The sequence below is a fragment of the Corythoichthys intestinalis genome, chromosome 9 (genome assembly GCF_030265065.1).
Source record: "Corythoichthys intestinalis isolate RoL2023-P3 chromosome 9, ASM3026506v1, whole genome shotgun sequence".
Classification (NCBI taxonomy): Eukaryota; Metazoa; Chordata; class Actinopteri; order Syngnathiformes; family Syngnathidae; genus Corythoichthys; species Corythoichthys intestinalis.
The window spans coordinates 43,742,899-43,766,553 of record NC_080403.1 but is presented as its reverse complement, the minus strand read 5'-3'; the positions used below and the strand labels follow the sequence as shown (position 1 = coordinate 43,766,553).

Below are 23,655 nucleotides of genomic sequence, written 5' to 3'. Positions count from 1 at the left end.
TAAATGGGTGTAATAAATGCATGAATGGACATGAGGACATGAATGGTAATGAACTCGTGAATGGACAACGAATGCATGAACGGACAGGTGGAAAAAAAAAAAATAGAAAACACATGAGTTGACGCGATAGAAATATACGAAACATACAAATAACATGATAATATGAACACATGAATGGCAAATGCGCCCATGACTGATTTGATAAAAATGTGACTCAACATGATGAACACCAGGAGATTAATTGAAAGGTACGCATATGAAAACATGAAAGCAAATGACATGGTGAATGGAGAGAGAATGAACATGAATGCCCATGAACTTGTGAATAGACATGAATGGACTTAATGAATGCATGAATGGACATGAATGGCAATGAACTCGTGAACAGACATGAATGGACAATGAATGCATGAATGGTCCTGCGGAAAAAAACAAAGAGAAACAAAAAAATGAATTGACGCGATAGACATAAAGAACAGAACATATATGTAAATAACATGACGATATGAACACATGAATGAAACAAACTGACACAATTCAATATATGAATTCACATGATGAACACCAGAAGATTAATTGAAAGGTACGCATATGAAAACATGAAAGCAAATGACATGGTGAATGGAGAGAGAATAGACATGAATGCCGCTGAACTTGTGAATAGACATGCATAGACAATGAATGCATGAATGGTCCTGCGGAAAAAAAACAAATAGAAACAAACACATGAATTGACGCGAAAGACATAAAGAACAGAACATATATGTAAGTAACATGACGATATGAACACATGAATAAAACAAACTGGCACAATTCAATATATGAATTCACATTACTAGACATGTCCGGACACAATGAATGAATATATGACAGGACGTAATCAACACGATTGGTGGATGGACATGAAGACATGAATTGATGTGACTAGTTATGAAAACATGAACAAAGAAAACAAACGCACACTCTGAAGTAGTAAATATTCGGAACTGACATTACATACACGAGCGGACAGACATCATTGGCGGAATCGACTAATGTAAAAATGGACAAGATGACCACATGAATGACATGATGAACACATGATGAGAATAATGCCTGACCGTGTTGGGTAAGGTTTCAAAGTTCAGCTTGTAGGCGTCGCTGTGCGTCTGCGCGGCACTGTCCACGCACATGTACCCACGCACGCCGCCATCGGGACCGCACGTGCCAGCTGGACACAGAAAGTTGGACAGGAAGTGAGAGACCAGCGACAACGGGGACAGACAACTACGCATCCGCACCTCGTAGGAGGTCGTGCATCAGCCTCCAAATATTGCCGCCGATGTAAACGCATGGCGGAGGACAGAAGAACCTGAACGATAAAGAGGATGAACACAAGAACGAACATGATGACCACATGAAACGGGCACGGGTGGAAGTACACCTCTTCTCGTTGCCGTACGACTTCTGGGCGACTTTGGCGTGCAGTATGACCACTGAGTGGTCGCCGAGAGCGCCGCCTTGAGGAGCAAATGATTGGCGGGCAGGCTCCGCTCGTCTGATTGAACAGAAAAAAATTAAGTCTGTTACTTGTCCCGATACTTTTGCTCAAAATGCAGCTGTCCCATTACTTTTGTTCCAACTCCATCGTTTTTTCACTTCTTGGAGATGTCCCAAAACTTTTGTCCATATGCAGGTGCCTCATTACTAGTGTTGAATCGATACCGATAAAATAATCGGTCGAGAAATAAGCTAGTTGGAACCTAATTTTAATGTCAATGAATTGATTTTGAAGCAAACATCGCCCCTACCAATATGGCCGCCCTGAGGTAACAGAGTATTGCATAAAGTATTGAGATAACTGCTAGTGGATAAAACAATTGGGACGCTTAATAGAAGCACAATGATGGCATGGGGATAAAAGTATTGGGACAGTTGCATGTGGACAAATGTATTGGGACATCTAATGGCCATGAAATGATGGACTTTGAACAAAAGTATTGGGACTACTGAATTGTTGGGATGTGAAATAAATGCGCAATGATGGAGTTGGGACAAAAGTATTGGGACATTTGCATGTGGACAAATGTATTGGGACATCTAATAGCCATGAACTGATGGAGTTGGGGCAAGTGGGACAAAATGGGACAACTGAATGTGAACAAAAGTATTGAAACAAGTGCAAATGGACAAAAGTATTGGGGTGCCTAATAAATGTGCAATGACGGAGTTGGGACAAAAGTATTAAGACAGCCTCACTCGGACAAATGTACTGGGAGGCCTAATTGAAATGAAATGGAGGCTTGGCCAAAACTTCATGTGGACATAAGTCATGGACTTCATCATCAGTTGACGGGACACAGGGTTCGGGGCCGATCTGTAGGGGGCCTATTTTCAAACATTTTTAATTCAAATATTTTCAAAACCAAAGCCGCTAGCGACCTAAAACCAAAACAGACACCTCCCTTAGGCATATATGAGTCTCCATGAGCAGCGACATAAATAAAATCCAAAGTCATTCCCTAATAAAATCCCGATTATTATTATTATTTTTTTTTGTATACAAGTACAGCAAAACTTAAAATTGCGATAAAATTCTCAAATTTTACGCTAGATGCACACAAATCACCAAATGCAGAAATAATCACCTATATTTTCAGGATCAATAGCAATACTTAACAAATCACGTTTTTGCTTAAAATAGCAACTTAATTTTTTTTTTTTTAATTTAGTGCATGTTTTCAACAGCCAATAAATCACTCAATTTTCAAATCAGAAACTTAATACTTGAGGAAAGCATGCAAATCATCTTAATTTTACTCAACAAAAGCAAAATTTGCATTTTTCAATATTCAATCACAACTTATTTAGGTTAAATTCTGCTATTGTGTAGAGATACAAAATCCAACATAGCCGTCACAAAACAAAGAGCATTTTAAGTAGAAAATTCTTGTAAGTAATGCTTAAATCACGGCATTTCTGTAGATATGAACGTAAAACAGTTGAGATTCTTGGTTAAAAGCAAAAAACGGACAGTAATCGTTCATTTTACGTAAATATTTCAAGGCAAAGTTACGGTTTTGTTTAATCTAACATGGTAGCCGCAACGAAACAAAGAGCTTTTTAAATTGAAAATTCTTGCAAATAAATGCTTAAATCACTGAATTTCTATAGATATGAACGTAAAACTGTCTAGATTCTTGGTTAAAAGCAAAAAACGGGCAGTTATTTTTCATTTTACGTAAATATTTCAAGCCAAAGTTACGATTTTGTTTAATCTAACATGGCGGGCGTCCCGAAACAAAAAGCTTTTTAAGTTGAAAATTCTTGTAAATAAATGCTCAAATCACGGAATTTCTATAGATATGAAAGTAAAACAGTGTAGATTATTGGTTAAAAGCAAAAATGGTCAGTAATCGTTCATTTTACGTAAATATTTCAAGCTAAAGTTACGGTTTTGTTTAATCCAACATGGCGGCCGTCATGAAACAAAGAGCTTTTTAAGTTGAAAATTCTTGCAGATAAATGCTTAAATCGCGTAATTTCTGTAGATATGAACGTAAAACAATCTAGACTCGTGGTTAAAATTTTTTTTTAAAAACGGGCATTTTTCATTCATTTTACGAAAATATTTCAAGCTAAAGTTAGGCTAATTTTTTCCATTCATTTAATTGTATTCACAACGTTTCAAAGTACATGATTGGTGCGAAAAGTATAATAATTACCTTGAATCCTCGACCAAATCACTCTTGAGACATTCCTGCCTGCTTGTATGCGGTAAAGCCTTCATCCTATTTCCACCTAAATCCAGCATTAGAATGAAGCGTGCATTTGAGTTTACCACAGTGAATAGTGAAAGCCACCCAAACGCTCTATGGGTCGGCCCCCTACGGGAAGGCGTGGCGCAAAGTCTGTGGGAGTCGTCTTGTCAACTGATGGTGGAGTCTATGCATAAGTATTGGGACACATAATAGATCTGGTATGATAGAGTTGGGGCATCTGCATTCGGAGACCAAAGTATTGGGGCAACTAGTCAAATGATCAGGTTAAGAAAAAAACCTTTGGGACACACGCATCCAGATAATAGCTAAGTTTTACTCTGAGCTAGAAGAACCTTCAAATATATGACTTTTTTTTCTCAATCCAGAGGTGAGGTTAGTGACGTGACGTATTCCTCGAACTGCGCCAAAGCTACCCTTGACGGTCCTTTCTTCACACAGCGGGACCCAAAACAGAAGCTTTTACTGCCACAAAGTTTTGTCAACTTGGCCAATCGCTGGCACACATTCCAGTCAGCGTTGTGAGAACGTTCCCGAGCTCCCGTTTGACCTTTGCATTCTTAGCGGGAGCAAACCCCACCGGCGTGCTGGACATTGTGTGGTCAGTCACTAGGGTGCCACCGCGCGTCTAAATGAGACCTTCCCCTCGTGAGGGGTGAAAGGTCAACTAACACAGTGGGTAAAGAAGCAACTTTGAGGACAGTTGCAAAAAAAAGTCTAGCTGGGAAATTTCATGTGATCTTTATTTGACTCACAACACAAGACGCTAAAAGTGACCACTACTCAAACAACCTATTCATGTTTTCATGGTGTCAAACGTATGTACATATATTTATGTATCATTTTATATATTACATAAATTAAAAACACTATTTTTTAAATTAACGCTTTATATAAAATATATTCTAGTATCGGTATCCGTACCGATACAGTGCTAAAATGACATCATTGCTATCAGGGAGAACTAAGAAATAATGTTTTGATGCTGCGAAATATGTATTTTTCCAAATCTACCATAATTTTCGGACTATAATCCCCTATTTTTTCCTTCATTTTGAATCCTGCGGTTTATAGTCCGGCGCGGATTATATGTTGATTTATTTGGGCAAATTTATTTGACAGCAACGTCATCAGACTGTCATAAGACTCATAATTATGACATGACACTATTATGGTTATTACTGAATGCTTATGACATGTCATTCAGTGTCATCCGACAAATTACAGTGGGGCAAATAAGTATTTAGTCAACCACTAATTGTGCAAGTTCTTCCACTTGAAAATAGAGGCCTGTAACTGTCAACATGGGTAAACCTCAACCATGAGAGACAGAATGTGGAAAAATAAAACAGAAAATCACACTGTTCGATTTTTAAAGAATTTCTTCGCAAATCATGGTGGAAAATAAGTATTTGGTCAATACCAAAAGTTCATCTCAATACTTTGTTATGTACCCTATGTTGGCAATAACGGAGGCCAAACGTTTTCTGTAACTCTTCACAAGCTTTTCACACACTGTTGCTGGTATTTGGGCCCATTCATCCATGCAGATCTCCTCTAGAGCAGTGACGTTTTGGGGCTGTTGTTGGGCAACACGGACTTTCAACTCCCTCCACAGATTTTCTATGGGGTTGAGATCTGGAGACTGGCTAGGCCACTCCAGGACCTTGAAATGCTTCTTACGAAGCCACTCCTTTGTTGCACTGGCTGTGTGTTTGGGATCATTGTCATGCTGAGAGACCCAGCCACATGTCATCTTCAATGCCCTTGCTGATGGAAGGAGATTTTCACTCAAAATCTCTCAATACATGGCCCCATTCATTCTTTCTTTTACACAGATCAGTCATCCTGGTCCCTTTGCAGAAATACAGCCCCAAAGCATAATGTTTCCACCCCCATGCTTCACAGTGGGTATGGTGTTCTTCGGATGCAATTCAGTATTCTTTCTCCTCCAAACACGAGAACCCGTGTTTCTACCAAAAAGTTCTATCTTGGTTTCATCTGACCATAACACATCCTCCCAGTCCTCTTCTGGATCATCCAAATGCTCTCTAGCGAACCGCAGATGTGCCTGGACGTCTACTGGCTTCAGCAGGGGGACACATCTGGCAGTGCAGGATTTGAGTCCTTGGCGGCGCATTGTGTTACTGATAGTAGCCTTTGTTGCTGTGGTCCCAGCTCTCTGTAGGTCATTAACTTGGTCCCCTCGTGTGGTTCTGGGATTTTTGCTCACCGTTCTTGTTATCATTTTGAAGCCACGGGGTGAGATCTTGCATGGAGTCCGAGATCGAGGGAGATTATCAGTGGTCTTGTATGTCTTCCATTTTCTAATAATTGCTCTCACAGTTGATTTCTTTACACCAAGCGTTTTACCTATTGCAGATTCAGTCTTCCCAACCTGGTGCAGGTCTACAGTTTTGTCTCTGGTGTCCTTCGACAGCTCTTTGGTCTTGGCCATAGCGGAGTTTGGAGTGTGACTGACTGAAGTTGTGGACAGGTGTCTTTTATACCGATAATGAGTTAAAACAGGTGCCATTAATACATGTAACAGGTGGAGCTTCGTTAGACCTCATTAGACCTCGTTAGAAGAAGTTAGACTTCTTTGACAGGCAAAAATCTTGCTTGTTTGTAGGTGACCAAATACTTATTTTCCACTCTAATTTGGAAATAAATTCTTTTTTTTTTGTGATTTTCTGTTTTTTTTTTCCACATTCTGTCTCTGTTGGTTGAGGTTTACCCATGTTGACAATTACAGGCCTCCCTAATCTTTGACTAAATACTTATTTGCCCCACTGTACGTCGCCAACTCCATTTATGTCCAGCTTGTTTTTTTACATCCATTCAAAATTGAGATAATTTGCCAAATAACACTAAACCACATTCGTCATAAGCATTCATTAATGCGCATGACAGTGTCATGTCATAATTATGATTGTCTAATGACAGTCTTATGGTGCCACTGTCAAACAAAGTGTTAACAAATACCGTAACCAGCAATTAATGAAACAACTCGAACAGTAACTGAAGAAATAATTAGCACAGAACATGAATTTTGATGATGTTATTTAGATATGAAGCGCTGCAATGCATGCTAGGAGGCATGATGGACAACAACAGTGTGGACAGCAGGTGGCAGCAGAGGTTGACTGTCTCTCCAAGGGAGCAGTGATGGCCACATGAAGCTTCTTGAAGCAATGAAGCCAATTGGTTTAAAGCTTCATGGTGGTTCATTTGGTCTTATGACAGTCGTATGATGTTGCTGTCAAATAAAGTGTTACCAGGTAATATCGTTTGCTGTAAATATCCCATAATAGAGTCAGGATAGCTGCTGCTTATAGATCAGTGCGGCTTATCTATGAACAAATGCTGTTTTCGTGCCAAATTTGGTGGGTGATGGCTTATAGTTAGGTGCGGCTTATAGTGTGAAAATTCCAGCAGTTTCCAACCGCTGTTCGCCACACTCAACATGGCCGCCAGCTACATCAAGGAGCACTTGTCGCCAGTGTTGTTTCCGTCAACAATGACGATCACGAAAGTATTTCGTCAACGAACACTTTTTTCATGACGATGACGAGACGATAACGAGCTAAAAACGTGTTCAGGGAGACTAAAACATAACTAGACGAGCGCAAGAAAGTGGATCTTAGCAAGCCTTTTATGCTAAACGTCTTCTAAAATTTTATTCTGCAACGCATTAAATATTCCTACTCTGATTACTCGATTATTCAAGCTAACTAATTGATAGATTGATCGATTACTTAAATAATTGACAGCTACAGCCCTAATCGGTACAATATCGGTATTGGCAGAGTATTGGTGAAAAAAATGACATTGGTCCAACTCTAGTTTTAAAGATTATTTTTGGAAAATCTACAAAAAAAGAAAATTAATAGCACATTTTCATAACATTTCCTCTGTCCATTAATGTTAAATAGGGTGGGGAAACAATAATATGGCTTTTTTAACTCATGATAGACTGGAGTGGCTGCAGCTGCGCAAAGAACCTCACCAGCTCTTGTGGTAGGAATGAAGACAAAATTACTTCAAAAAATGAAATCCATGCTTCTCCACATCTGTTTGGACAAGTTCGGTGCTGATTTTAGTTTTTTTTCTAAGGGGTTGGTCCCTACCTCAAATGAATACTGCATAGTTGTCATTTTCAGCAATATTTCAATAAAAGTGCTGTCTTGTGCAAAACGTGGAGGTATATTGAAAAAAAGAGCCTAAAGTGAAAAGCTCAGGTTTTTTTTTTTTTTTTTTTAAAAGGTGGAGCATGCGTGTGCGCGCGGGGAGTGTCGGCCGCTTATAGGCATGCGCACCCCCCCATCCGCCGCTTCATTCCTGCCAGCAGCCCGTCCGGATAAATCCTCTGCACTTTCCTCCACGTGTGCCTGAAAACGGACCGTTTTTTTCCACCCGGCGACGTGCGTCTCACCTGTCCCAGTCCAGGCGTCGCTCCAACAGGTGAGTGAGCGGCTCGGTCCGGAAGCAGGCAGAATCTTCTGGAAAATATTTACAAAAGAAAATGGCTGTTATAGATGCTCAACTCCCAGTTCAAGTGAATTGGACGTCTGTGGCTGTCAATGGACGGCAAATTTGAATGTGTACGGTTTTAAGAAAGGCTTAGTTTTGAAAAAAATAATAATAACAGTGAGGATTTTGCGTAACAGTAGGGTTTGAGTCAGGTTAAATATAAACAAAATATGTAAACTAAATATACAAAATTAATCTGGAAAAAATAAAAGATTTTTACAAAAAATAGAAAAAATGATCACAAATACAACATTTAAACTAAAAATTAAAGCAAATTAATTAAACTTTTTTTCTTTTTTTTAATAATAAAAAGGAGGACATTTTTAAAAGATTAATCCTTTAAATTTTTTAAACCTGCTGCCCCATGACCCAACCTCAGATATGTGGAGAAAATGGGTAGATGGTTTTATTATTTAATTTCCTTTCTAAATTTTTTATGTACTGTATATATATATTTATATATATATATATTATTTACTTTGATTTTTAAACTCATTTTTACTTTTTAAAATGTTTATTTTACTTTTTCAAAGATATTTTTTCAATTAATTTCCTATATTTACTTTTTTAATATTTTAATTTTTTTTTTTTTTTATTGTTTTCATCATTATTTTTTATTTATAATTATCATTATTTTATTATACAAATAATTACTATTAAATTCCCATTTAATTAAAAATATGCTCTGTCAATTTAAAAAAAAAAAACAATTATTAATCATTTTGCAAATATATTTTTTGTTTTAATGCACTTTCAGTTTTAATTATTTCATAATAGAAAATAGCAATTTAAATGTATTCTTGAAAATTATATTTAAATAATTGCACTCACTGTCAGTTTATTTAAAAAATCTTATCATAAAACAATGAATAGTGAGTTTTAAAAATCTTCATATAAAACTAAAAAAAAAGTTTGTTGCATTTCATGCACTGTAATTTTTCATTTTTACACTCTTCCATTTTTTAATTGCATTACTTTTTTAGAGATGTTTTTCATGCACTGTCAATTTTCAATAATCTCCTGGTTATCAGTATAGAGAATGACAATTTTCTTGCCCATCATCCAACAAAATAAAAAATGGACAGACTAATCAATGAGCAAAATACTGCAGAGACGCGCCTAGCTTTTAATTTAGACTGTCGGGTTCACAAGGTGACGTGGAGGCGAGCGCCGTAAACCCCCTGCGTACACAAACGCTCCCTCTTACTTCCATGCATGAGCAGACGACCCAGCAAACATTGAGTAAGAAGCAAGCGTCCATTACAAAAAAAAAAAAATCGAATAGTTATATACAAAATACAATCACTTGACATTCCATAGTTCCCCAAAACCCGCTAGCTTGATGCTAATGTAATATAGGAGGCACACTTGGCGAGCTAACATATTTTAGCATCTGGAATGGCTGGCATTGAATTATTATGTGTCAGTCCAATTTATTTAAACTGGCAGATTACTAAAATATAAGAATGCAACTCATACTAATGTTTTAGTAATATATATTTTTCTCTTTAAACAAACAATACTGTACATACAAAATTTGCAATGTTTAAAAAAAAAAAAAGAATATTGACACTCACAGGCAGGATGCTGACAAAACAATTTTAAGACTATAAAGCACACCTGACTATAAGCCGCCACCCAACAAATTTGACACGAAAACGACATTTGTTCATAGATAAGCCACACTGGACTATAAGCCACAGCTGTCCTCACTGTATTATGGGATATTTAACCGGTAACACTTTGTTTGACAGCGGCGTGATAAGACTGTCATAAGACTAAATGAACCACCATGAAGCTTTGAACCAATTAGCTGCAAAGCTTCATTGCTTCAAGAAGCTTCATTTGGCCATCACTGCTCCTTTGGTGGAGAGAGTCAACCTTTGCTGCCCCCTGCTGTCAAAATTGTTGTCATCCAACATGCCTCCTAGCATGCATTGCAGCACTACAGATGTAAATAACAATCAAAATTCATGTTCGGTGCTAACTATTTCTTCAGTTACTGTTCCAGTTGTTTCATTAAGTGCTAGTTATGGTATTTGGTAACACTTTTTTGACAGTGGTGCCATAAGACTGTCATAAGACAATTATAATTATGACATGACATTGTCATGAGCATTAATGAATGCTTATAACAGATGTTATTGAATGTCATTCAGCAAATTATCTCACTTTTGAATGGATGTAAAAGATCCGAGCTGGACATAAATGGAGTTAGCGACATAATTTGCCAGATGACACTTAATGACATCTTTCATAAGCATTCATTAATGCCCATGATAGTGTCATGTCATAATTATGACGGTCTTATGACACCACTGTCAAATAAAGTGTTACCTATTAACACAAATAAATCAACAAAAAAGACGAACTGGACTATACGCCGGAGGATTGTCCCCCGACAATCTCATGCGTCATGATTTAAACAATTAGCATTAGTGTGTTAGCACCCTCGCAGTCCCACCTCGGCCTCCGTCCTCCATCGCTTCCGCCAGCTCGTCCATCATGGCGGCGACGTCCATTTCGCCCAACATGTGACCGAAAAGAAGACGAAAAAGAATGTCCTGCTAACCCACTATCTTTCTTATGATTCTCCCGGTCTTTGCGTTCGCTACAACTGTTAGCACGCCTGCATTAACAGTCGTTTATTAACTCACCTGTGTGTCTTTATGTATCATTGTGCGCGTGGACGTGTGTAAACACAACCAGTCAGCTGTCAGCTTCCCACGACGCTCCTACTGGTCCAATAAAAAACACGTCGACTTTCCCTGGAAAATATGTAGCGGGCGGGGAGGGTCGTCATACCATTGTGATGGAAGTTAGCTTAACCGGCTCAACAAACCCAGCGATGGAACACAAAGAATCCAAATCAGAAAGCAAAACCAGAAATGAACGAATGCTCACTGGGTGCCACCGTACCTCCTTCAAATGGATTGGACGTCTACTTGTGATAAACTCATTTCAATTGATGGCAGAAGCAAGAAAAATCCTGGCCTCAGGGTGGCTATGTTGGCAGGGTGATGGCCGACGGTCCCCTCAAAGTCAATGCATTGACAATAAAATGAAGTCGTAGCATTCACAGCGACTCCTCCCGATTGAAATGAACTGGACATCTTTCCTTGTCATTGGCAAGCATTGAGGTTTTTTTTTCATGAATTCCTTGGTAATTTTAAGGTATTTACAAGTCACATCCTGATCCTATTGATTTGGGGTCACATCTGGTACATTTTGGATCAAATCCTTGTTGATTTTCGGTCACTTTCTAATAGGGGTGTGACAAAATATCGAAATGGTGGTATATCGTGATACTTTGTATCCCAGAAGGTTATCGAAATGCTCCTGCAGAGAATCCAGATATCGTTTTAAAAAGGTATCAATGTCTAAAAAACAAAACAAACAAAAACATAAAAAGGAACCAACAAGTTGCTACCAAAATCTTCCACCATAATAGTGTTAACTCTTACGCTGCATTGACAGTGCACGACGCTGAATCCATTGAGACTGGGAACGTTGGTTGTTCGAAACCAGAGCATTCACAGTCATCCTGTCCGATTTTCAGGGCATTTACAGGTCATTTCCTGTTGAGTTTGAGTCACTGCCTATTAGGGGTGTGACAAAATATCGAAATGGTGATATATCGTGATACTTTGTCTCCCAAAAGGTTATCGATATGCTCCTGTCAGGAATCGAGATATCGTTTTTAAAAGGTGTCAATTAAAACAAAACAAAAAAAGGCTCCCATTGACGGTGCTCGACGCCCAATCCATTTAGACTGGGAACGTTCATTCATTCAAAACCAGAGCATTCACAGTCATTTGGTCCGATTTTCGGGGCATTTACAGGTCACTTGCTTTTCATTTTAGGGCATTTACAGGTCATTTCCTGTTGAGTTTGAGTCACTGCCTATTCATTTGTGTGATTCCCAGGTCACTTTCTGTTCTGTTACACAAAATAAACAACAAGTGACCCATAAAATACCCCAAAATCAACAGGAAGAAACTGAAAATCAACAAGTAAATGGTCCAAAATTACTCATTGCCTGGCATTGGCTGCCACTGTTGGCCATAGACGTTCAATCCGTTTGAAGTGGGAGGGATGGCAGCGAATGAACAAATGTTCATTCGCTGCCACCCTCAAATGGATTGGACGTCTACTAGTGATAAACTCATTCCTTTCTTTCAAATTTCTTTTTATTGGTTTTACCAAAATACAGAACACCCCCCCAACTTAAAAAAAAAAAAAAAAAAATTAATGTTTCACTCTAAGTTATCAAACACAGCCAACCATGAAGTCCAAGTCTAATCGTAAATGTCCAGAGAGCCATAGAAGGTTCTTCCGTGCCATCACTCTCAATACATAATAGTTGCAGAATCAAAATACCGTGCAATACGTTCAAATGTCCAAATAGGAGCAGCATGGAAAGCGACCATACTATTGCCCATCCCCCATAGCTAAATTAACAATGTACAGTAACAGTGCATATGTCATTCCTGTACTTGTGTAGCGGTGTTATCAAAGAATGAAAGAAAAGGTCCGCATGTACTGTAAAATTTCTTTTCAGAACCGCGAAGAATATATCTGATTTTCTCGAGCCTAAGGTTCATCAGCACATCCCTTATCCAATGCGATAAACTCATTCCAATTTACAGCAGAAGCTTGTTTTACTGTTTATTAGTTTTTTGTAGAATATCCTACAATGATTTCCTGACCAATGTATCGAAAATCGTTGTATCGCTATATCGTCAGATCATCGTGACCGTGAGCTTTGTATCGCAAATTGTATCGGATCTTGAGGTACCAAAAGGTTCCCACTCCTACTGCCTATTCATTTGGGTGATTCCCAGGTCACTTCCTGTTCTGTGACTCAAAATAAACAGGAAGTGACCCGTAAAATACCCCAAAATCGACAGGAAGTAACTGAAAATCAACAGGTAAATGACCTTAAATAGCCCAAAATTACCTCATTGCCTGGCATTGGCTGCCACTGACAGCCATAGACGTTCAATCCATTTGAAGTGGGAGGGATGGCAGCGAATGAACGAATGTTCATTTGCTATCACCCTCCCAGTTCAAATGGACTGGACGCCTACCAGTGATAAACTCATTGCAATTCACAGCAGAAGCTTGTTTTTCTGTTTATTAGTTGTTTGTAGAATATTCTAGAATGATTTCCTGACCAATGTATAGATAATCGTTGTATTGCCATATCGTCAGATCATCGTTATCGTGAGCTTTGTATTGTATCGTATCATTAGTTACCAAGAGGTTCCCACTCCTACTTTCTAATGATTTTGATGTATTGCCAGTTCATTTCCTGTACATTTTGGGTCACTTCCTGTTGATTTTGGTGTATTTCTTAGACACTTCCTGTTGATTTCAGGTGACTTTCTGTTGGTTTTCGGGCACTTACAGGGTGACTTTCTGGTCATTTTGGGGCAGTACCGTGTCACTTCCTGTACATTTTGGGTCACTTTCTGTTTATTTTGTGGCAATTCAAGGAACCTTTATTTGTTGTTTGGGGTCAAAAAACAGCCATCCATGGAGAAAAGTTAATATTATTAAGTTTATTCTGAGTTAAAATAATTTGAAATTGAAACCCATCTTGATGTTTTAGTTTTTATACAATTTGTAAAATTACCGCACCTGACTATAAGCCACACTCACCAAATTTGACACGAAAACAACATTTTTTTCATAGATAAGCCTCACTGGACTATAAGCCGCAGCTGTCCTTACTGCAGTACTTCTCAAATAGTGGGGCGCGCCCCCCTGGGGGGGCGCAGAGCAATGCCAAGGGGGGCGCATGTGACCTCGGGGAACATGTTTTATGTGTTTTTTTGTTTTTGTTTTTTTTTTGCCGTACTGGAATAAAGTGTACTTGCACATCCACTCAGTAGGTGGCAGTGGCGCTCTCATTTTCAGAGTGCGCGCAGTATTTTTGAACTAAGGAAGAGCACTCAGCACACACAGACAACAGATATGAAGAGCAGTGTGCCACCGCCGTTTTCGAAAGCCGTTTTCCGACCGGACTCACTCACGCAGCGACCCACTGTCTTGTCCGGTTCTCACGTCGCCGCCCAAGAAGTGCCATTTTCGGCTTGGGATCGTCACGACGACTGCCCTCACCTACGGTTCTACCTCGGCCGCCGTGAATGCGCTTTTTTCGTTCCGTTTGCCTTTTAGCTTTGACTTTTAATACAGTGGGTGATGATGAAAGACCACTGTTTACTGTGTCTAAAAATAATTATAGCAGACAGCAAGAAGCCAAATCAATCATTGTTAAGCCGCTTGATTTTTTCAGTGAAAACGTGCCGTATATTGCCAACAATCGTCCTGCTTTGTCAGTGTTATATCAGTAAGCCAGTGAGCATTGTTAGCATGCTAATTGAAAAATAACTCCACATCATTGCAAAGGAGATAAATACTGTGAGCAGCAAAAATAAAAACTGTCCTGTCCAAGGACACTCCCCCCCCCCCCCCCCCCCCTTTTATTCAGATGTTTTCTCGGTCAAATTTTTTGGCACATTGTCCTCATGAGTGAATGTTTCTAATCAATTTTAATTTGGTATTATTTACTGATTTTATTACATTTTATTTTTCTGTATCAAATGGTCAAAAATGTACCTTGAGTGTATTTTTTAGTTTGGATGTGAATTTTTTTTTTTTAATTCAGGCAAATTGATGCACATCAAGTCTTCTCTGTTACAAACAAAACAATGTTTATAATAAAGTTATACTTTATTATAAATTGATCTATGTTACTTTTTTTCTTTATTAGAAAAAAAGGACACAATGTTAGGCAGATGCGTATTTATAATAGTAATTTTATAGACAAATGATACTATTTACAGTGGCGGCAGAGAGTTTGGGGGGGCGCGAAACATTTACGTCTTCCTTGGGGGGGCGTGACAGAAAATAATTGAGAAGCACTGCCTTACTGTATTATGGGATATTTACACCTAAATATACCAGCTGGTAACACTTTCGTCGACAGCAGCGTCATAGGCCTGACATAAGACTGAATGAACCACCATGAAGCTTTGAACCAATTGGCTGCAAAGCTTCATTGCTTCAAGAAGCTTCAGTTGACCATCACTCTTCCCTTGGGGGAGACAGTCAACCTTTGCTGCCACCTGCTGTCAACACTGCTGTCATCCAACATGCCTCCTAGCATGCATTGCAGTGCTACAGATGTAAATAACAAATAAAAATTCATGTTCTGTGGTAGTTATTTCTCCAGTTACTGTTCTAGTTGTTTCATTAATTGCTAGTTATGGAATTTGGTAACACTCTTTTTTGACAGTGACCATCATAATTAAGACATGACACTGACATGAGCATTAATGAATGCTTTTAACAGAGGTCATTTAATATTAATAGGCAAAGTATATTCATTTTGAATGGATTTAAAAGATCCGAGCTGGACATAAATGGATTTAGTGAAATAATTTGCAGGATGACACTGTATGATATCTGTCACAAGCATTTATTAATGCCCATGATAATGTCATGTCATAATTATAACGGTCTTATGGCAGTCTTATGAAGCCACTGTCAAATAAAGTGTTACCTATTAACCCAAGTACATCAACAAATAAGCCGCACGGGAGTATAAACCGCAGGATTCAACATGAGGGAAAAAAGTAGTTATTGTCTGAAAATTACAGTACTTTAACTCGTAGGTCGCCATTGTTGTTGATGTCGCAGGGTGGTGAGTGCCGTCAGTGTGAGTGACGTCACATGTTTACGCTGCTGAGCTTCCAGAGTATGACTCTAGCAACATAAACATGTAATTTGTTAAGCCCTTTCAATTTAAACCCGAGAGGAACATTAATGAGCTGACAGCACTGTTGATATTTCACAAAACGAGCAGCAAAAAGAAAATGAACAGGAAAGACGGGATGAGATGAGATTAGACGGAAAAAACGGTGTTCGGCCAAAATGTGCTACACCGGTGAAACTTCCTCCAAGAGGCGAATTTGACACCCAAAGTACTACCGTGCGCTTTTAGCTTGTTTTGTTTAGATGCATACAGAGAGAACATACTAAAGATGCCTTAAGAAAACACTTAAATGTAGTAAAATCAAATAAGGATGGTTTAAATATCCTACGTGACTATTGTGGTCAAAAGATCAACCATCTGCTATAAGCTACCAGAGGAAACACATGCAAAAAGTATTTTGAGGCAATGAAAAGGTAATAAAAGACTCGATAAAAACACAAACAGTAAGTACTCGCCGCTTTTAACCGATGAGCGCATTTGTTGGACGTCTTGCCGTGTAGAAGGAATTGCAGTAACCAGTCGAGTGACAGTGGCAATCTACATCATCGCCCAGAGCGTCCATTGCGCGCGTAAAACATGGTGCCCTCCGTAGGTCAAAATATATACTAAATATTATAGATTTTTAAATCAATGGCAATATTTTATGTGTTTCTAATAACATATTTTAGTTAGTGGTGTCAAATTTATCGCGTTAATGGGCGGTAATTAATTTTTTTAATTAATCACGTTAAAATATTTGACGCATGCGCGGAATGACCCGCTCATGCATTGCCTCAAACATTACAGTCACGCCGTTTTTGCAGAGAAAAGTGAGTGGACACAGGCGTTCATTGGACCGCGCCGTTTATTTGCATAAGCTTTGGCAACTCTTTTACGACAAACATAATTATTGTTGCAAGCGACATGGCGAAGAATGACAGGAGATGATATTTTTATTAACATGTGATATTTAACACATTGCAGAACATGCAGTATACCATTTGCAGCCACCACTGACAGCCATGGTTGCCCAACTTCCCATCATGCATTTGGGCGGAACAGTTAAGTCGCTACAGTATCATTTAGTGAGAGCACAACAAAAATAATATTCCTATCACTCAAAAAAATTAATGTTCACAGAAAGAAAAGCACTCAATGCGAAGAGATATGGCATTCCCAATCAAAATAGCTATGAAAAATACACATAAAGCTTACTCAGACTTTGCCTTGGCTAGATCTCTAATTAATTTAAAACTCGCCATTGACACCTTGTGGAGTATTTCAATCACTACCTTATGTAGTTAAATACACTGTGGAAGAACGGAGGGGAGCCCATGTGATGTCCAACTTGGCGACGTCAACAATGGCGAGCTATTAGTTTATTTTTTTGATTGAAAATTTTACTAATTTTATTCAAACGAAAACATTAAGAGGGGTTTAATTAGAGCTGTCAAACGATTAAATTTTTTAATCGAGTTAACTACAGCTTAAAAATTAATTAATCGCAATTAATCGCAATTCAAACCATCTATAAAATATGCCATATTTTTCTGTAAATTATTGTTGGAATGGAAAGATAGGACACAAGATGGATATATACATTCAACATACGGTACATGAGTACTGTATTTGTTTAGTATAACAATAAATCAACAAGATGGCATTAACATTATTAACATTCTGTTAAAGCGATCCATGGATAGAAAAACTTGTAGTTCTTAAAAGATAAATGTTAGTACAAGTTATAGAAATTTTATATTAAAACCCCTCTTAATGTTTCGTTTTAATAAAATTTGTAGAATTTTCAATCAAAAAATAAACTAGTATCCACCATTGTTGATGTCAATAATTACACAATGCTCATGGGTGCTTTAGCCCATTAAATCAGTCACACCCAAGCGCCAGAAGAGGGCGACAAAACTCCAAAAAACACAAGTAGCAAGTTGGCATTGCATTGTGCTGTCATTTTAATCTGTTTAAGCGGGGCATGTGCGTTAATTTCGTCAAATATCTTAACGTGATTAATTTTAAAAATTAATTACCGCCCGTTAACGCGATAATTTTGACAGCCCTAGTTTTAATACAAAATTACTATAACTTGTACTCACATTTATCTTTTAAGAACTACAAGTCTTTCTATCCGTGGATCCTTTTAACAGAAAGAATGTTAGTAATGTTAATGCCATTTTGTGGATTTATTGTTATAATAAACAAATACAGTACTTATGTACAGTATGTTGAATGTATATATCCGTCTTGTGTCTTATGTTTTCATTCCAAAAATAATTTACAGAAAAATATGGCATATTTTAGAGATGGTTTGAATTGCGATTAATTACGATTAATTAATTTTAAAGCTGTGATTGGCGCGATTAAAAATTTTAATCGTTTGACAGCCCTAATTTTAGTAAAACAGAACAATTGTGGCTTATTAGAGCCTACAAGTCTTTAAGTTTGAGGTTCCCTTTAATGAAGCATTTCAAATAGACGCCACGTCAATTGGAATGTTACACTCTGAAGACATAAAAGGGAACTCAGTCAACGGCAGTGAAGGAGTTAAGCATAGAAATCGGAGAACCCCTCGCCGCGTGGGGTGGGTTTCCGTGGTGACGGGGGCGGAGCGGCCTAATGCAAAGGTCGGTCGTTAGCGCGCGGATGTCGGGCAGACGCTCGTCCGGTGGCCCTCGTTCGGCGCTCGTGCCAACGTCAACAAACGCTGTCGACCTCTGACCCCGCTGGGAACACAACGTCCTCTTCATTTCTTCTCCTGGTTCTGCACTTACGTGGAGCTGTCGGGGATTCTCGCATTACCCAAAATGGCCAGTGAAAATCCCTCAGTCATTCCAAAAATATGTCATTACCGTCAATTCGGCATGATAATCCATACCTCACAAATGTAATGAAATGTAAGAACTCCAAAGAAAATATACACATATACACCTGATCAAAGATATCCCATGTATGATAGATGTTGCATGTACCAGTATATATAACATGATGTGAAAAGCAAGCTGTGTTCCAATCAGAACTGCAGTTAATTCTTGCCGGCCATCTTGTGCCATTGCCATTGGATAAACACGACAATAAGTATTTTGAAATAGCAATTAATTACTCCATTCTCAACCATTTTTCAAATGGCTTGGTTTTTCATCAATGTCAAACATGCAGTAAATTAACTGAATACTTTAAAATAATGATAGTTTCTAATAAACCAAACTGTTTAAAAATCCATCAAATCTTTGCCAAGTTAAGAGTATTTTTAGTGGATAAAATCAGTCACATTAGGATCGCTGCAACAGAGCCTGAGAAGTCCACTGCTGGAATGGCCGTTGGTTACAAAATAAACAGGAAGTGACCAAAAATCAACAGGAGGTGACCTCAAATAAACAGGAAGTGTCCCAAATACACCCTCAAATCAACAGTGAGTGACTTAAAATCATTACAAAGTGGCCAAGAAATGGCCAAAAGTCAACAGGAAGTGCCCTAAAATCATTAGGAAGTGACCGAGAAATGCGCCCAAGTCAACAGGAAGTGACCTAAAAATCAACAGGCAGTGACCTTGAAATGGTCCCAAATCCACAGGAAATAATCCGTAGATGGCCCCCAATTAACTAGAAATTACCCAAATGTTCCAAATACATCCAAATGCTCTTTAGCGAACCGCACACGGGCCTGAACGTGTACTTTCTTCAGCAGGGGAACACGTCTGGCAGTGCAGGATTTGAGTCCCTGGCGGCGCATTGTGTTACTGATAGTAGTCTGTTACTGTGGTCCCAGCTCTCTGTAGGTCAGACACTACGTCTCCCCGTGTGGTATTGGGATTTTTTTCTTGTTATCATTTTGACGCCACGGGGTGAGATCTTGCATGGAGCCCCAGATCGAGGGAGATTATCAGTGGTCTTGTATGTCTTCCATTTTCTAATAATTACTCCCATAGTTGATTTCTTTACACCAAACGTTTTACCTATTGCAGATTCAGTCTTCCCAGCCTGGTGCAGGTCTACAATTTTGTCAATGGTGTCCTTTGACAGCTCTTTGGTCTTGGCCATAGTGGAGCTTGGAGTGTGACTGACTGAGATTGTGGACAGGTGTCTTTTATACCGACAATGAGTTAAAACAGGTGCCATTTATACAGGTAACGAGTGGAGCTTCGTTAGACCTCGTGAGAAGAAGTTAGACCTCTTTGACAGCCAGAAATCTTGCTTGTTTGTAGGTGACCAAATACTTATTATCCACTATAATTTGGAAATAAATTCTTTAAAAATAAAACAATGTGATTTTCAATTTTTTTTTCCACATTCTGTCTCTCATGGTTGAGGTTTACCCATGTTGACAATTACAGGCCTCTCTAATCTTTTCAAATAGGAGAAATTGCACAATTGGTGGTTGACTAAATACTTATTGGCCCCACCGTATGTTTTCTCCACTAGAGGGAACTAATGCTCTTCGGACGAATGATGTGTCATTTCTGTAGATTGTTTTCTTGCGCCGGAAATCAATGTTTTTTTTGTTTGTTTGTTTGTTTTGTTTTCAGTTTCTTTTGCTCAATGTGGTTATTTAATAGTTTCTTAAATTAAAATTAAAATATATTTTTTAAAAAACATCTGGAATGTTGAGTACTCCCAGGTGTTCTCTGTCACATTGTGCTGAGAAAGAAATATACCAATGTTTAAAGCAACACCAGGTAACTTTTCAGTTTTGGTCAATTTTAGCGATGCCGGTGGACAAAAGCGTTAGTGTTTTGCCTTAACCCTTGAGAGTCGAAGGACGCGCCGGTCAGCGCACGTCGTCTTTGAAGCGCCCTCACGTTTTAATTACGTCACCCACATGCCGTTGGTTGGTCTCATTTTAAAGTGCGGAAGTTGCGGTTTACTCTCGTTATTATTTGAAGTCAATCAACCAACTAAAACGTGAGATATTGTCATTTAAGTTTTATAGTTTTATTGTCCTCTCAAAAAAACATTAAAACGCTGCATGGATCATTTGTTTATTTCTATATTTCCATCATTTCTTGTCCTTTTTCAAAACGGAAGCTCCATGAAAAAAACACAAATCAAACGAATCCTTTCGAAGTCACAGTGGAAGCACAAAATGTGTTTTTTAAATAAATATAACTGCCGTGCGAGGTTCCACTGAACGAGAGGGAGGAGTGTTCTGAAGCAGCAAAGTGGCGAGCGACGGCCGTGTGGATCGAGCAGCGACTTTGTGTGACTTTGAGAATGAACGGAAAACTAAATTTAGCGCAAGCAATTGTGCTTTTTGATCAACTTGAGGAAGAGGATGGTCCAAATTCGTCATCATCGTCTTCTTCAGAAGAGTCCTCGAGTGAAGATAGTGACGGATTTGAACACGTGGGTGACGCCATCGACGAGCAGAGGTAAGCCAACTCACTTTTTTTTTTTTTATGCTGAAAACGTTTCTTTTGATATTGCAAGACAAAGTTAATTTTGATGCAATATAAGTGGGTGTTTGTGTATATAATAATAAAATGTGCATATCAGATCAAAGTCGTACGTGCGCTGTGTGTATCCCAGGCAGGAATTTATAATTTGTGGTGTTCTTTCTATATGAAGATTAGGGATGTAGCACATATTCAGCTATGGTATTCTTTCTATTGTCATACATATAGATTTCCATTATTATTTATTGCTGTATATATTTTTATTTTATACTTTATTATTTTCATAAATACTGACTTTTTTTCATGTACATTTATAGTGACAATGAAAGTAAAGTGAAATGAAAATGGAAGGGTGGAAGGGTAGAAAGAGGACCGACACCCCATGGAAGTGTGATGTAGCCCTGTGTCTAATTCCAGGACGAAACTGCTTTTCGGAGTGGCATGCCTGAAAAAAATTTAACTTGTTTATTGTAAATATTTTTGAAAATACTTTTTTTCCAATGTTATATATATATTTTTTTTCCCCACAATCAGTCTTCTCAATTTGTGTATATAAATGTGTGTTCAAGAAGCTTGATTGTGTGTACATAGTTTTCATTAGGTGATGGGCCGCAATACCTAAACTCATAAAGAGATGGCCTCTAAACACTTTTTGTGTTAGATGGTATATATTTTTTCACTGTTCTTCACTGTTTGGTCTGCTGTATATAACCTGTTTTGACTAGAGCATGTATAAAGGCAAAAAACGCCTATGGCTATACCTGTTGTTTATGTTGAATTGTCAAATATAAGACTATTTATTCTAAAATTTTTTGGTTGAATGTTCATCCTAACATGTTGAATAAATATTACAAAGTTTCAAAACGGTTCGTTATGCATGTTTGGTTGTCAATTGGACATCAATATTAAAAATTTTGACAAAACGATTTTGGAATTTTTGGTCTTTTTGGGCCCAAAATGATGATTTATAATTGGTCAGTGAAGGAAACAACAGTTTGGACATGAAGTTCAAGGTGTCACAAAAAAAGGGACCAAACCAGGCCATCGTAAACAATTCTTTCTTTGAAATATAAAGGCAACTTCAAAGGCATGCAAAATCAGACAAAATAGGCCCAGACCTTAAAGGGTTAAGAAAGACTGCGTTTCCCATGAGGACCAGCGCACAACCGCACAGTGTTGTAAAATCATGATCTCCCTGTCGCATGCAGATGGATACAACGACATTTCTGCTTACAGTGGCTGTGTGAGGGATGAATAGTAATAAAGGATGAATAGTAACAAGGTAATGAATCCAGTTGTGGATAAACAATAGCATATGACGGTCAGCAACCGTGTGGCTTAGTGTGGCTAACCCCCCCACTCCTAAAACGATGTTTATTCTTGAGTATCCTGGTAGCCTTCCTATTTTTTTTCCTCCTCGGAAATAACTTTTTGTCTCTTTTGTTGCTCTGCCATCTTTGTAGAATTTGCACGAAAGCATTCGCATCGACTTCTGTCTTTATAATAATGGGAAAGGAAGGAGACCTATGCCATAACCCAGTCAGCTTTTTTGTACTCTTTTTTTTGTGGGGCAGGGTTCCTCATCAAAGTTAATTAGTGCTGGTGAAAGGGATACAGACCCCCTCAAGATATAAAATAGGCATCATTCATTAAGTTGTCAGTCGACATATCATCACAAATGTTCTGAAAATATTTCATGAAGGTTGAAGAGTTACCTAGTGTTGCTTTTTTAACAAATCAAACATCATAAACAGTTACTCACAATGTTACTCATTGCTTTGGTACTATTTTCACCAAATAATTTTTACAGTTTTTTTTTTTTTTTGCATGAATAATTTTACTTTTAATTGAGTAATATTACTACTTATATTTTATACTCTTACATGAGAGAATTTTTTGTCTACTCTACCCACCTCTGAAAAAATGACTTTCTGGTAATTTCGCATGCTTTTTTATGTTTACTGAAAGATAACCTTTGCCGATAAATGAACGTGTGTGCCGAGCAGGACGCTAGCATGCGGCGGGGAACGATAGCGACAGGAAGGGCTTATTGCGGCTTTCTAAGGCCTCTTTGTGCACTGGGCGCACATGTGGCGCCAAATGATGAATGAAAGCAATTGTGGAGTGTTTTTGTTGTAATTGTAACGCCTGACATGTTTTCAAAGCGGCGAGCAGATGATGTCAAAATATCCGTTGAGTCA

At 38.3% G+C, this 23,655-nt stretch overlaps 2 protein-coding genes across 3 annotated transcripts in view; one reads left to right on the top strand and one right to left on the bottom strand.

The window, feature by feature from the left end:
- LOC130922084 (recombining binding protein suppressor of hairless-like protein) overlaps positions 1-10,813 on the bottom strand; it is a 37,375-nt gene extending 26,562 nt beyond the window's left edge. Inside the window, exons 1-5 of the mRNA XM_057846598.1 lie at positions 10,756-10,813; positions 8,194-8,260; positions 1,424-1,537; positions 1,281-1,351; positions 1,101-1,210 (exon numbers count right to left, since the gene is read on the bottom strand). Coding sequence (XP_057702581.1) covers positions 1,101-1,210; positions 1,281-1,351; positions 1,424-1,537; positions 8,194-8,260; positions 10,756-10,813 — 420 coding nt within the window. The remainder of the gene's footprint in view (positions 1-1,100; positions 1,211-1,280; positions 1,352-1,423; positions 1,538-8,193; positions 8,261-10,755) is intronic.
- matn4 (matrilin 4) overlaps positions 8,092-23,655 on the top strand; it is a 35,731-nt gene continuing 20,167 nt past the window's right edge. Inside the window, exon 1 of one of the 2 annotated variants that reach the window (XM_057845809.1) lies at positions 8,092-8,222. The gene's annotated coding sequence lies outside the window, so the exon portion shown is untranslated. The remainder of the gene's footprint in view (positions 8,223-23,655) is intronic. The other variant, XM_057845810.1, reaches the window with a different exon arrangement.